The sequence below is a fragment of the Pongo pygmaeus genome, chromosome 4 (assembly GCF_028885625.2).
Source record: "Pongo pygmaeus isolate AG05252 chromosome 4, NHGRI_mPonPyg2-v2.0_pri, whole genome shotgun sequence".
In the NCBI taxonomy this organism is placed as follows: domain Eukaryota; kingdom Metazoa; phylum Chordata; class Mammalia; order Primates; family Hominidae; genus Pongo; species Pongo pygmaeus.
In genome coordinates this window covers 165,544,762-165,559,429 of record NC_072377.2, presented here as the reverse complement: position 1 = coordinate 165,559,429, position 14,668 = coordinate 165,544,762, and the positions used below count along the sequence as shown (strand labels likewise).

The following is a 14,668-nucleotide window of genomic DNA, read 5'->3' as shown; positions in this document are numbered from 1 at the left end:
GAGGCATTACAGAAGGATCATTAGTGCTCAGACCCCACTGGCAGTCATATGTGAAATGAGTTTGGATTTGGAGACCCAGCACTGAGCTGAGTGGTGTGGATCAGGAGTGAAGCACACGACTTAATCAGGGGCATGAAAGCAGCTGACAAATTACAGCATGATTTGTCATCATCTTGGAGCTCAGCAAGTGTTTGTCCCTGAAAGAATCAGTACCTGGAGAGAAAAGGGCCATATTTTTAGAAACTCCTGGATGGGTAATTTATTTCAAGTGAGTAGAGAGTTTATTTATGTTGGCACCCCCTCAAATCCAATGGACAGTATATTTACACGAAGCCAGAAAGTGCTATCATTTCTTTGAATCAATTTGCCCCTTTGAACAGCTGTACCTTGAAGCTTTCAGTGATAAACTCACGCCCTTTGCTAAAAGCTCTACCCAGGAAACCATTTCCAATCCCACCTTTACCACTGCTGCCTTCTGTTTGGGTGGGATGTTACATGTTTCAACACTTTTCCACATAGATTCTGTTTTCTGAGGCACAATTAAGATGGGCAGGGCAGGTGGTGGTAGCCCCATTCTACAGATGAAGAAACGGAAGCTCATGAGTTGAACGCAGGATTAGTCAATGTACAGGAGAGTCAGAAAGCAAGATCTCCCCACCTCAAGTTGTGTTTCATCCCCATTGGACTAAAAGAGTTTGTACAACAGAAATGCCTTTAAAAAAAAATACTTAGCTATGAGACTGTTCAACAGGAAGCAATGTGCTGTGTAAGTAAGGAGTAGAGGGTCTGCAGTTGAACTTGAATTAAAATCCCAGCCCATGAGATTTAAATAGGTTTGACCATGGAGAGCCTTCTTTACCATTCAGTCACAGATTTCCCATCTCTAAACAGAGGCAAATTAAAGTTCCTGCTTCATAGAACAATGGTAAGCTTGAAAATAAATAATAAAGCTCTCATTACAGTGTCTGGCAGAAATAAGAGTCCAGTAAATGCTATTTATTTTGCTCTATTAGCTACTATTTTCACAGCATTTTTACAACAGCAAAACAAGTTGAAACACTATACCTATTAAATGGTGAAATGATTAAAGGAAATATGGTCAATTTTGTTCCTGGACCAAACTGAGGGTTGGGCTGCTATTTCTCGTGGCCCAATAACAAGATGCAGATGAACTGGGGAGGAAGAGAGTTTTTATTTCTCTAACCAGTTACAGGGAGAAGGCCTGGAAATTATTGGCAGACCAACTCAAAATTACAAAGTTTTCCAGAGTTTATATACCTTCTAAGCTACATGTCTACCTGTAAGTGTGCATTCATCTGAAGACATAAGTGATTAACTTCTTTTAATCTATAACTAAGGTCTGGGTCCTAAAGACCTACTTTTGGAGCCTCAGTAAGTTTAATTAATCTAAATGAGTCTAGGTGCTGAGGTGATTACTTTATCTTGTCTCCTGACAAATCATAAGGATTTGGGGAGTTCCTTTAGACACCATTAAACTTGTTTGTAGAGGCCTGGGGAGTTTCTTCAGACCCCCAATTAAACTTGTTTCATCCTGAAAAGGGTCCTGATAAGAATTCCTTCATTATCTCTCACGCTTCAAGTCCCAGGAAAAGCCTAGGCAACCTTGGTGAGATCTTTGTTACATTCCAGCCTTTGTGTAAGGACACCGGCTCAATCAGTTTTAATGTTTAATCTAGCTACTCAGTGCTGGGACAGTTGTAATGGAGGCCTGCGTTAGTGAGACCTGACCTGCCACATATTCATACAATAGGTTTTTGTGCAGATGTTAATAAAAATGTAGAAAAATTTAATAACATGTAAAAATGTTCAAGATCTATGAACACTAAATCTCGTTAAAATGTATAGATACACATGTATATACCTACACAAATAAATGTGGGTGTGGAGAGATATATATGTGTGTATATATACATATATGTGTATGTGTGTGTGTGTGTGTGTATATATATATATATATATATATTTTTTTTTTTTTTGAGACAGAGTCTTGCTCTGCCAGGCTGGAGTGCAGTGGCACGATCTCGGCTCACTGCAACCTCCACCTCCCAGGTTCAAGTGATTCTCGTGCCTCAGCCTCCTGAGTAGCTGAGATTAGAGGCACACACCACCATGCCTGGCTAATTTTTGTATTTTTAGTAGAGACGGGGTTTCACCAGGCTGGTCTTGAACGCCTGACCTCAGGTGATCTGCCTGCCTCAGCCTCCCAAAGTGCGAGATTACAGGTGTGAGCCACCATGCCCGGCTAATGGATATATATATTTAAAACCCTGGAAGTATTACATGCGCAAGCATTTTAGCTGTGGATATCTCTATGTGGTGTGATTTATAATGCCTTCTTTTTAATAATCTATTTCTGTGGTATCCAATGTGATAACCACTAGCCACATGTAGCTATTTAAGCTTAATTAAAATCAAATCAAATTTTTTAAGAAAACAATTCGTTAGTCAAACTACCACACTTCAAATGCTCAATAGCCACATGTGATTAGTGGCTTCCATACTGCACAATGCAGACTCAGAACATTCCATCATTGCAGTAAGTTCTATTAGATCTGGGCTAGAGCCCCAGACCCAGGCAGGTCAGAGAAATGCAATCAGGGTAATCACCTCCCTCTGCCCTGCATCAAACTTTTCATTGGCATTTTCTTTCTCTTCCTTAATGAGGACTTAACTTTTTTTCTGACACATTACAACTATCAAAGTGTGACAAAGCAGGGATTACCTTATTTGCAATGGTTCTAACAGTGATGAGCTCTCCCAATGATCCTATTAAGACTAGATCCCTCTGAATTAATAAACTCACAGAGTCCTCTCTCTCACAGGAGGTACAGTTCGAACCAGAGCTTTTCCACAATACCATCGTGTGTGAGAAACCCAACAACCACCTCAACAAATTTAAGGGTTATATGTAAGTATCTCATGTTCCATGCTGCTAGTAAATATCTCCACTGCAGCTAGAAAATATATTGTCTAGAAATGACCAAACAAATAAGCATCTTCATCCTGAGGAATTTTATTTTTGTGTGTATGATAAAGAGGGACTAGAGAAATTTAAATTGGGAAACTTTTTCTATTCTTTTTTTTGCTAAGTGATATTTGTGTTGCAGGGTTAAATTCGCCAATGTTGTTTAAAAAAAAAAAAAAAAACCCTTAGTAAAATAGCATCAAAATCAAGATTGTGGTCTGATTCAGGAAGGTGAATGTGATTTAATTAAGATCAATTTTTTAAGTGCCTATATTGCATTGTAGGTAAGAACAGGGACTTTGGAGTTGGACAGATCTGGGTTTGAATCGGGGTTCTGCAAATTACAAGCTATATGACCTTGGGTAAATTAATTCACCTCTCTGAGCCTGTTTCCACATCCATAAAATAAAATTATAATATCTATATCAAAGGGTTTTTCTTTTCTAAGATTAAGTGTCAGCATACACGAAGCCCTTAGCACAGCAACTGGCAGAAAGGAAATATTCAGTTAACAGTGGCTCCTGCTATTAGGATAATTGTTATTCTTATTCCTCAACTTTGGTTCAGCCTAAGAATTTTACTGCGATTCTGCTCCCATATCAGACCACTAGTCTTCTCACAAAGTAAGAGCCATAGTAACAGATGTGAGTAAATGCCCTTATACAATGCTTTTCTACAGGGGTGTCCAAACTTCTTGCTTCCCTGGGCCACATTGGAAGAATTGTCTTGGGCCACACATAAAATACACTAACCCTAACAATAGCTGACGAGCTAAGTAGTAATAATAATAATAATCTCATAATGTTTTAAGAAAGTTTACGAATTTGTGTTGGGCCATGTTCAAAGCCACCCTAGGCCACATGTGGGCCATGGGTTGGACAAGCTTGCTTTAACAGTTTTCAGAGGACTTCTAGAGAACATTATCACACGTAGTCTTCACAACAAACCCAGAAAGCGAATATCGTGATGTGGATTATGATGATCTGAGACTTTATAGATGCAAAGATTCTCCCTAACTCACAGCAGGTAAAAGGCAAAGCCAGGACTTACATAGGAGTCTTTTGACTCCAACCCCAGTGTGCTTTCCATAGCCGTACATTGTGGAGCTCAGCCATGTTACACCAATATCTCCACCAATAGGGCCTGCAGCTCCCTGAAATGCAGTTGTCTTTGCTTTCTTCCACCCCACATGTCCTCAGGCCATGAGGGATATAATGAGGAGAAATAGAAAGGAGAAACAATAAGAGCAATACCAGAGAAATTGTAGCTTTTATAGGCAAATTACTTTTAAAATACCCAGAGCGAGCAGAAGGAGACAAGCAGAGAAGGGCCTGAGGTCCTGGGGAAAAGACCTTCACTGCAAAGGAAGTTAAAGGCTGTCACCTGCTCTGAAGAGAAGGGCTCCCCTTGTGCCTTAGGTTTGTGAACTTGATTCATCCCAAATCCCTCATGCCTTGAGTCACTCTCCATATCCTCTTAGAGAACAGCCTCATTGTTAGATTTCTGTTTAGGACTCTTTCTCCCCAAAACAGCTCAGGCTAGCAGCCAGTCTTTCTCAGCTTTCAACCTGGGCTCCAGCCTGCCCGTCTCAGACAGATTTCAGGACAGAACTCTCCCAGGTTCACTCAGCCCCCAGCACCTCCTCTTCCTAGTTGCTGCTCTGGGAGACCCGTCCTTCCTCCACCTGACTGGGCCTCATGGATGAGTCCTAAAAGTCCAGTTGGACAGTGGAGTAGCTAACCCATGGAATGAAGGAGAATTCCTTGCTGTGCTCCTACATCCTTGCTGTACTCAGCAAGAACACCCTCAGGCCTGGCACCCACAGATGGTCTCCACCTTCTTGCTAAGCAGACCCACTGGTCTGATGCCTCTGGGTTTCCCAGAAGCTTCTGTGGGTCTCATTAATTTAGAAGCTTCCTGAAGCTGCACAGGCTGGCTAGAAGATGAACAGCTTTTAATGATCTGTTTGAAAGTTAGGGGTGTCCGACTTGAAAATGCGACTTTTGAATGAAAGAATTTCTACAGAGCAGTGGTTCTCAACCAGAGACAATCACCACCACCACCAAAACCACCACTCCAACCAGGAGACATTTGACAATGTCTAGAATCATTTTTCTTGCCACAACTGGGGAGGGGTGCTGTTGGCATCCACTGGGTAGGGGCCAGGGATGCTACAAGGCACAGGACAGCCCCCAACCCCAGCAGAGAATTGTGTCGTCCAAAATGTTCATATCACCAAGGTTGAGAAATGCTGGCCTATAAAAAGTATAATAGACCATCCTTGTAAACCAAGAGCGCTAAATAGACAGCAACTATAAGATAGCAAATCCTTTTCTACCATTCTTTGAAAAGGAACATTACAACAGAGAGAAGTAGAAGCCTCTCTCATATGCTATCACTTCAGAACATCCTAAAATCATTCTTGAAACCACAAGCTACTGACAGTGAGACAAGCAAGGTTCATTAGCCCAGTATTAAATCCACAGCCTGCCTCCTCCTCAATAAACAGAGGGAGCAATGGTGGGTCCTGAACCTCAGTCATTCTTAGACCACCTTTATGATTTTTATCATATTCAGTAAAATCTATTTTATCTACCAAGTTTTTAATTACCTTACTTTTTCTCAAATTTATTTGAAAAGGAAAATTTGTATCACTGGGCCCTATGGGAAACCAGGATCACTTGCTATACTTAAGAGGTAAAAATTAATACAATGAAATCAAAACAGTTATATTCTAACTATTATTTACTATAGCATCCTTTGCATTAAAAAGTAGGATAGACAAACATTAGAATAGGGTCAAGAATATACTAGCAAGAAATGAAACATCCTCCTTGACATATTCAGCAGAAGTGAAAATAGAAATGACTGTGATTTAGTGTAGGTGAGTGAGGTAGTACTTTAGGTACCCTAAGGTAGTGAAAATCTCAGTAGGGTGGGTGTCTGTGACCTAGATTCCGTGGTCTTAGGATGTCCCATGTACTAGTTGTATAGCCTTGGAAAAATTTCAGCCACTCTGAGCTTCTACTTTTTCATAAATAAAAATAATCATCCTGCTAACTTCCCAGACCACAAAGAGTCAAACAAAATTCTGTAAGTAAATGTAGTTTATAAACACAGTGAGGAATCATTAGCATTAAAAGGCATATTGAGTGGCAGTATAGCACTCTGGGGCCAGACTAGTTTTGAATTCCCATTCTGCCACTTCCTGGCTTTATGAACTTGCCTCAGTTTCCCTATCTATTAAGTGGGTATGATAATAAGCCCTGTCTTATAAGGTTGTCATGAGGCTTGAGTGAAAAAGGCTTATAACTGGACTTAGCGATAAGCAGTATTGAAGAGCTACAAGTTCAAAAAAGAGCTCTAAGAGTTCGGATTATTATTTTTCTGTTCTCCCCAATAGGTTTGGAAAGTTATATTTAAGCTTGCTGAAAATCTCAAAGGAACACCATCAGGATAGAGTAAAGGCCAGACCCCAGGTCATAACTAGAGTTGATTGGACTCAGAAGTTTCTAGTGTGAGGTGAAAAACTGCAATGCTCCCTGGACTAGAAGAAAGAAGAAACTATCTCTACTTTTAGGATCTGCCTCCCAATAATTTGGGCAAAGAGCCACTCCCGTGAGGTCTGTTTATTTTATGAGCTATTGAGCAAGTGAAAGCTGGTGCAGGAAAGAGGCCGAGTGAGTGATGTGGCTCAGAACGAGAGGAACCCACGACCTGCCATTCCTTACTTGACCATTCTTACCTGTCCCCTGTCTCCTGTAAGAAAAGCAAGACTACCTGGAGGCTCCCCTTGGAAGTTTATCTTCTGCAGTTCAGGTCCCCAGAAGCTGAATGACAATGAGCATGTGAACACTGCCAGTCCTTGTAAGGCCAGAAGCCAGTTCCCTTGCACTTTGCCCCTAAAACAATTTTGTTTGTTTGTTTGTTTGTTTGTTTTTTAGAGTGACAGGAAGTTTATTAAGAAAGGGATAAAAGAAGGGTTACTCCATAGCAGACCAGCCCCTTGCCCTTTTTTTTTTTTTTTTAAGATGGAGTCTTGCCCCGTAGCCCATGCTGGAGTGCAAAGGCGCAATCTCGGCTCACGGCAACCTCCGCCTCCTGGGTTCAAGCGATTCTCCTGCCTCGGCCTTCCAAGTAGCTGGGATTACAGGCACCTGCCACCATGCCTGACTAATTTTTTGTATTTTTAGTAGAGACGGAGTTTCACCATGTTGGCCAGGCTGGTCTTGAACTCCTGACCTTATGATCAACCTGCCTCAGCCTCCCAAAGTGCTGAGATTACAGACTTGAGCCACTGCACCCGGCCCTACTGGTTGCCCATTTTTATGGGTGTTTCTTGATTATATGCTAAACAAAGGGTGGATTATTCATGAGTTTCCTGGGACAGGCATGGATAATTCCCACAGCTGAGGGTTTCTCCCCTTTTTAGACCATATAGGGTAACTTCCTGACATTGCCATGGCACCTGTAAACTGTCATGGCTCTGGTGGGAGTGTAGCAGTGAGGACAACCAGAGGTCACTCTCATCACCATCTTGGTTTTGGTGGGTTTTGGCTGACTTCTTTGCTGCAACCTGCATAAAAACATTTTGAATATGAGAATTGAAGCCAAGGCTTTTTCACCAGAGTTCTGCCTTTTATGTTGGTAAATGGGACAGTTTTCTCAGGGTGGACAATTCCCTTCTAATGGTCTAGCTCCCACTCAGGCCTCCTAGGAGCAATAAAGAGATCTGCCCTTGAACATGAAGGAGATTAGATTCTGAGCTACGCTCACTCTTCTGAAAAAACAGGGAGGAGAGGGATCATGTTCACTCACCACTTCTAGTTCTGTGACACTACCCAGTGACAGCATGGAGAGGCCACCAAATCACCCCCTGTCTTTTATTCATCATCCCCAGGGAGCATCCTGACCAGACCAGGACTGGCTTTGGCTGTGAGAGTCTTCTGCTTCGAGGCTGCACCATCAGAAACACCGAGATGGCTGTTGGCATTGTCATCTATGCAGGTCATTGTCTCTGGGTAGTTTCTTTTGTCTGAATTTTCCTTTATCCTTCCCCCTCCAAATCCATCTTCAGTCAATGGGAACCAACAACTGTTCACAGTAACTTCCCATTTCTCAGCTAAGCAAACGGAGGCTGGGAATCATAGCACTTCACTCACTCTACAGGAGACATAATGAGATTCCGAGTTAATATCACCCATCTGCACAAGACAGGGAAAGGGATTCACACTCAATCATCCCAGCGGTTTTGTGCTACTAACTAAAGCCAGAATGAAGTGTAACTTCTTAAGCCTGTGGAATAACCTCACCAAACTTAACAACTTCCCCTTTGGAGCCTCAATTTCCTCATTTGTACAGTGGGGAGAATATTTGTATCTGCCTCATAGAGTGTTTATAAGGATCAAATTACTCAGCACATGAAAAGCATCCAGCACTGCCTATAGCAAAGAGAGGGTTTAGTGGGTTTTAGTTGTTTTTGCAGTTATGTTTTTACTATTACCTTTGTTTATTTTATGGCTCCAGATATGGTGGCCTATCTCTCCTTCCTACTTTGATCCTGCTTTCCAATGAAAAAAGATAATAGTAGCACTTCTCACAATGAAATCTAAAGTCTTGGAGGGCAATCTTGGGGCTGCTGTATCTCTAGTACTTAACACCAGTGCTGATAGGTACGCAATGCACCTGTTGTTACATGAACACCCGAAGACTTCGGCCACAACAGAGGAAACATGGTCTCTCCGGAGCATCTACCTTCGCTGGAAAACTCCAGAATGTGTTTTCTTCTGAGTCTTCCACTCACTGGGACACTTTGGAATAGTTTACTTATTGCTTTTTTGTTTGGTTTGGTCTCCATAGAACCCCAATTCTGATGGACATAGAAGAGCATTTAAATATCCATCTACCATAAGATTTACTCTTTGGGATTGTCAAAGAAAAACAGGTCTTTTTAAACATAATGTCACAATTTAGCTAGCTTTCCCTAATTTTGGAGAGGGGGATTTTATTTGTCAGTTCAGATGACTTATTTCAAAGATCTTTAGCAATGGAGTTCAACACCATCTGGTAAACCTATTAAAAATGAACTCTCCAGCAATCTCCACTCTACCAAAAAAGAAAATAGTAATCATAATCACATAGATTTAGAGCTTTGCTTCTCTGCCTGAACAGAAATAAAGAAGAAACCTTGAGTAGGTGATGGGAGTGGTATATAAGGTGGCAGATATGGAGTGTTAACCATGGCTCCAGCTGGTCGGGCTGCCTACGGGTAAAATCCATTCATATTCTGCATGTTCCTGAACAAGATGATTGAACTTTCAAGGCAAGAGGGACTAATAATTTCTACCTTGTAGCTTTATAAGATTCAAATGAGATTATCTGTGAAAAGGGCCTAATATGACAGTTGGAATACGTCAGGCCCTCAAAAATATGAGAAAGAAAAGATATCAGTTGTTTTCAGCATTATTATCTAGAGCTGGGGTTCTCACCTTTAGCACCATTGACATTTTGGTCCATATTATTCTTTGTGATGGGAGCTGTCCTGTAGGGTATCTAGCAGCATCTCTGGCCTCTACCCACAAGATGCATTAGCACCCCCCACCAAGTGAGATAACCCCAAATTTCTCAAGACGTTGCCAAATGTCCTCTGGGGAGTAAAATCACTCCTGGTTGAGAGCAATGGTCCAGAATTCTCATTTCACCCTTGACATTATCAATGGGTAAAACAGGGCCTCAGAGTCAAAGGCCCAAAAAGGCCAAGGTGAGATTTACAGAAGAAAGAGGTCCAATGTAGAAGTGTGTGCTCCTCACAGCAAACATTGAGTCCCAACTTACCAGAAACTAATTTAGTACTTTGTGTGTATTGATTTATTTTCCCACTTCATACACCACAATCATCTCCCATTTTTCAGATGAGGAACTGAAGTACAAAGAGGTTCACTCACCCAAGGTCACATGCCTCCTGAGTTGAACTCTTTGCAACCCAAGGTCAAGTATCCACAGAGCTGAGCTCTGACTCTAGAGCCCACACTCTTATCCACTGTCCCATACTTCCTCCCCTTGAACCCAACTCTTTCCAAAAGAACAGAGGGGTCTCAGAAGGCAAGGATCGGGTGGGTGAAGGGGATAGTCCCAGGATCCCTGAATGGAGTGAGGCTGAGAGGCAGGCAGAAAGGCTACAGGCCCAGGAGTGCTGCTGGAACCCCTGCTCACAACTGCAGCAACTTGAGTCTAATTTTAAAAGCCTAGAGTTTTTTCGCTCCTACTGTTTTGTTGCTACTTTAAAACCACAAGGCAACCAGCTAAACAGCATTAAAGCCGTTTGCTTCTGGAGCTGATATATTGGTTTTCTTTAATTTCGCACAGAAAATACGTGACTGATGTGTTTTTCATTTGACTGCTGAGGAGTATGGCACTGTAGTTAACATTCAGCAGCCCCAAAGGAGAGACTCTGTCTAAAGACAAAGTCTCAGTTTGACTTTTAGCTCTTAGTGTGTGACCTTGGGTCCCAGGGGTTGGTGAAAGGAGAACTACACTGGCAATCTGAATCTTGGGTTCACAACGTGATTCTGACATTGACTTATTCTTTCACTTTGGGCAGATCCTTTTTACCCTCTAGCCCTCAGCTTCCCCTACTGGGGAAGAAGGTGACTAGGTGAGATTGGTAGTTTTCAAACTTTGTCATCCTTTCTTTAACCAAAATTGTATGCAAAACTTCAACATAGGTGTGGAGCTGCCCAGGGTTAGTGCTGGGGTGGGGACCTTTGGTCCCTACTACTCTTGCTCAGGCAACACCAACAACTTAGGCATGACCAAAGAAACAAGTAGGGAAACTACTGGTCCCAGGCACTGTCCTACCACAGGGCTTTTGCATATACAGTTCCCCAGCCTAAAACTCTGCTGCCAACTCTGCTTTCCCTTCAGGCCTCCCTTCAATGTCATCTCCTTGGAGCAGCTTTCCCTGAGCAGGCTCTCCAACACCACCTCTTTTCCACCTTGGCCTTTTGTTTACTGTGTATTATTTATTTCACAGGACTTATTAATAATGATAATTATCCCTTCTGTCTTCTTGTATATCTTCACTAGAATGTGAACCCTATGTCTTGCCGTTGTATCCCACTGCTAGCCCATAACAAGTGGAACAGAACCTTTGTGCAAATTAGGAAAAGACAGCCCTTCTTTAAGACAGCTTACTATCATTTGCCAGAACTCTGTCCACAATAAACTTATAAATCTTTGGCAACTACAGAATGAGGGCTATGCTCTAGAGTTGTGCAGGGCATAGCCTGTGCATGGGAGCTCTCTCAGTGCCCACCACAGTGTCTGGCATGCATGAAGGGGATGCTCACTGAGTACCTGCTGGTAAATTATGTGAGGCCCCTACAGCTGTTCTCAGCAACCTTCTGAGGCAGGGCAAGTTCAGGTTAAAGAGTGAAGCCTCTCTTTTATCTTAAGCTTCTGTGAGAAGAGCTGAGGGAATGGTGTAAGACATAGGCAAACAGGAACTAAGGGACTGATTTCCTCATTTTCTCTCAAAGGCCATGAGACAAAAGCCATGCTGAACAACAGTGGGCCCCGGTACAAACGCAGCAAGATTGAGCGGCGCATGAACATAGACATCTTCTTCTGCATTGGGATCCTCATCCTCATGTGCCTTATTGGAGCTGTAGGTATGGGATGTTCTAGAAAGAACAAGGACACAGTAATCGATTTATTTGGGCAAGTTTCTTCAGCTTCCTCATTTATAAAGTAGGGCTAATAAAATGTAAAGCCTACCCTGCCTACTTTAACAGGATGCCAATGAAATGAAAATGCAAGAGAAAATCTCCTAAAAGTAGTATGTGCTCTGTAACTATTCAGAATATCATCTGATATTTATTTGGTCAAGAAGTGTTTACTGAACACAGGCACTCTCGTAGCATGGAAGGAAAACAAGATGAATAAGACTGTATTTGGTTCCCATTGCTGCTGTAAAACATAAACATACAGTTATTTAGAACAACACAAATTTATTCTGTTACAGCTCTGGAGATCAGAAGTTCAAAATCAATTTCAGTAGGTTAAGGCAGGAGTCCCAAACCCCTGGGCCAAGGACCAGTACCTCCTGTCAGATCAGTGGTGGCATCAGATTCTCACAGTGCAAAACCTATTGGGAACTGCACATACAAGGGATCTAGGTTGTGTGCTTCTTATGAGAATCTAATGCTTGATGATCTGTCGCTGTCTCCCATTACCCCTAGATGGGACCATATAGTTGCAAAAAAATAAGCTCAGGGCTCCCACTGATTCCACTATGGTAGGTTGTATAATTATTTCACTATATATTACAATGCAATAATAGAAATAAAGTGCACTGTAAATATAATGCACTTGAATCATCCTGAAATCCCTAAAACCATCTCCCCCTCCCCACTGACTGTGGAAAAATTGTTTTCCACAAAACCAGCCACCGATACCAAAAAGGTTGTGGACCACTGGGTTAAAGTCAGGGCATCGGCAGTTCTGGTTCCTCCTGGAGGCTCTGAGGGAAAGATCTATTCCTTGTCTTTTTCAGTTTCTAGTGGCTGCCTATAGTCCTTAGTCTGTGGTTCCTTCCTCAGTCTTCAGAGTGCACCACCCCAATCTCTGCCTACATTTCCCTCTCCTCATCTGCAGCAGTAGCTCTCCCTGCCTTTTACAAGATACTTGTGATTATATCATTGGGCCCACCTTCATAATCCAGATACTCTTCCCATCTCAAGATCTATGACCTAATCCTATCTGCAAAGCCCTTTTGCCATATAAGATAGCGTATTCACAGGACCCTAAGGATTAGGATATATCCTGGGGAGAGAGGGGGTACTATTCACCCTACCACAGGTATTATGGGAACAGCAATGAGGAAAGTCTTCTTGAAGAGGTAGCTGCTAGAGCTGATTCTCAAGTGGAGTAAACATTTGCCAGAGGAGGAGGATGGCAGAGCCAAGTGTAGGGGCTGGACGTGGCAGGCAGCTGTGAGAAGAAAGAGAGAGGCCACTCTTAGCCCCAGGAAAATCACAAAGCAAAAAGGCAGGAAGGAAAATGATTTTGTGCAGAGGAGCAGTTGGCTGTTGGATGTGGCAAGAGTAAGGCCAAGAATGGAGACCAAAGCAGAGCCAGCCTGTGGCCCGAGCTGAGTGAGAAGCACCATGAGAGGTGGAGACAGGAGTGATCTGGAGCCCTTTAAGTTGATCCTCAGAGTGTAGATAGAAGGGCCAAGACTCCCCACTGTCTATGGCCTTATTCTAAAAATGATTCTCAGGATGCTAAAGGAGATCCCAAAAAGAACCAGGGACAATCAAGAGAAAAACTCATGTCCTCAGTCCAGAAAAATGCAGACCCGAAACCAATGAGCAGCAGTGGTGTTTGCTGTTTACTTGCATTAGTCAGAAATCGTAGCCATTGCTGTTGTTAGAAAGATGGTGTCTGAAAGGCTGAGAGCTTCATAGGGGCTCAGAGAGACTTTGTGTGCCACTACAGTGATGACGATAGGATTGAGTCTTGTGGGTAGCCTGGAGTTCCCAGGTGTGTCTAATAGCACTCCTCTTGAGGCTGGCTCACAGCTGTAAGGAGAGCACCTGGGGGAGGGAAAGCAGGGAAACAAGAAAGCCATTGTCCCCGATCCCACCCTTTCCCCAGCCCATTTGGCCACCTGTGTCCCCAAGATGCTGCAGGAACTGTTGCTTCTGCTTGAGGACATATCAGCGTGAAAAAGACATTTGAGATCATCTCACTGTGTCTCCAGAAAAAGAAAGTTAAGGATTAAAAGGCCACAGGACAAGATAAGGCACAGGCAAAACAGAATCTGCTTGGCAGATTCCCCAAAACAATAAAGAAATGAAGAAAGTTCATGAGGAGGGTCAGAATTCTATTCTGAGTTAAAAACTCATACACAGGACTCTGTTGATGCCTAATTAAAACATAGCCCTACAGAAGATGAAAGCTCTCAAATGAGCACCATTCCACTGTTCTTGACCACATGTTTACTTTGATTTTGTAAAGGTGGTGTTTCTTCTTTCCTCACCAGAATACTCTGTCTTGGCCTTCCTGACCATCCAACACCTGCTGGGGCTCCAGGACCCCCTCAAGTCCTCCTCGTCCATTCAGCCTTCTCGGGCTTTTCCCGTACTCGTCTTATTCCCTTAAAGGCCAGTGGCCCTTAGTCTGTGCCATGTGTTTTGTCCTTAGTCATCTGCTTTATAATAGTACCTTCACATAAATAGCTTCATGTCTGTAAGTTTCCTTTCTTCTGTTAGGTATGATGGCATTTGGCCCAAACTCCTGGGCAAGGAAGCATCTTTGGGCATTGCAACATCCTCTATGCCTTTTATTCTCTGTACTTCTTGGAGCTGAGAGCATTTTAAACATTAGATCATTCTATTTTCACAATAACTCTATAGGGAAGGTATTATTACTATTTAACAGACAAGAACACTGAGATTTAGTGAGCTCTATAACAGGTGCTTGATGCCCTTCACCTTACATAATCCTCAGATAATGCGTGTTGTTATCTCCTTTGCAGATAAGGAAACAGAGTTCAGTCTGTACCTGGTGCTGTTGCTATGGGCTGTCACAGCATTCTAGGCTCTGCTATTGCACCTCTCATACTGTATGTGATTTGTCCTTTTATGCCTGGCTCCCTAATTTGGAAGCAAACTCCACAAT

The 14,668-nt window shown here is 42.6% G+C and overlaps 1 protein-coding gene across 5 annotated transcripts in view; it reads left to right on the top strand.

Annotated features, from left to right (window-relative positions):
• Positions 1–14,668, top strand: part of ATP10B (ATPase phospholipid transporting 10B (putative)) — a 274,541-nt gene that overhangs the window by 191,719 nt on the left and 68,154 nt on the right. For all 5 annotated transcript variants that reach the window (XM_054489519.2, XM_054489517.1, XM_054489516.1 and 2 more), the window contains 3 exons: positions 2,844–2,929; positions 7,887–7,993; positions 11,524–11,655. In XM_054489519.2, the coding sequence (XP_054345494.1) occupies positions 2,844–2,929; positions 7,887–7,993; positions 11,524–11,655 (325 nt within the window). The remainder of the gene's footprint in view (positions 1–2,843; positions 2,930–7,886; positions 7,994–11,523; positions 11,656–14,668) is intronic.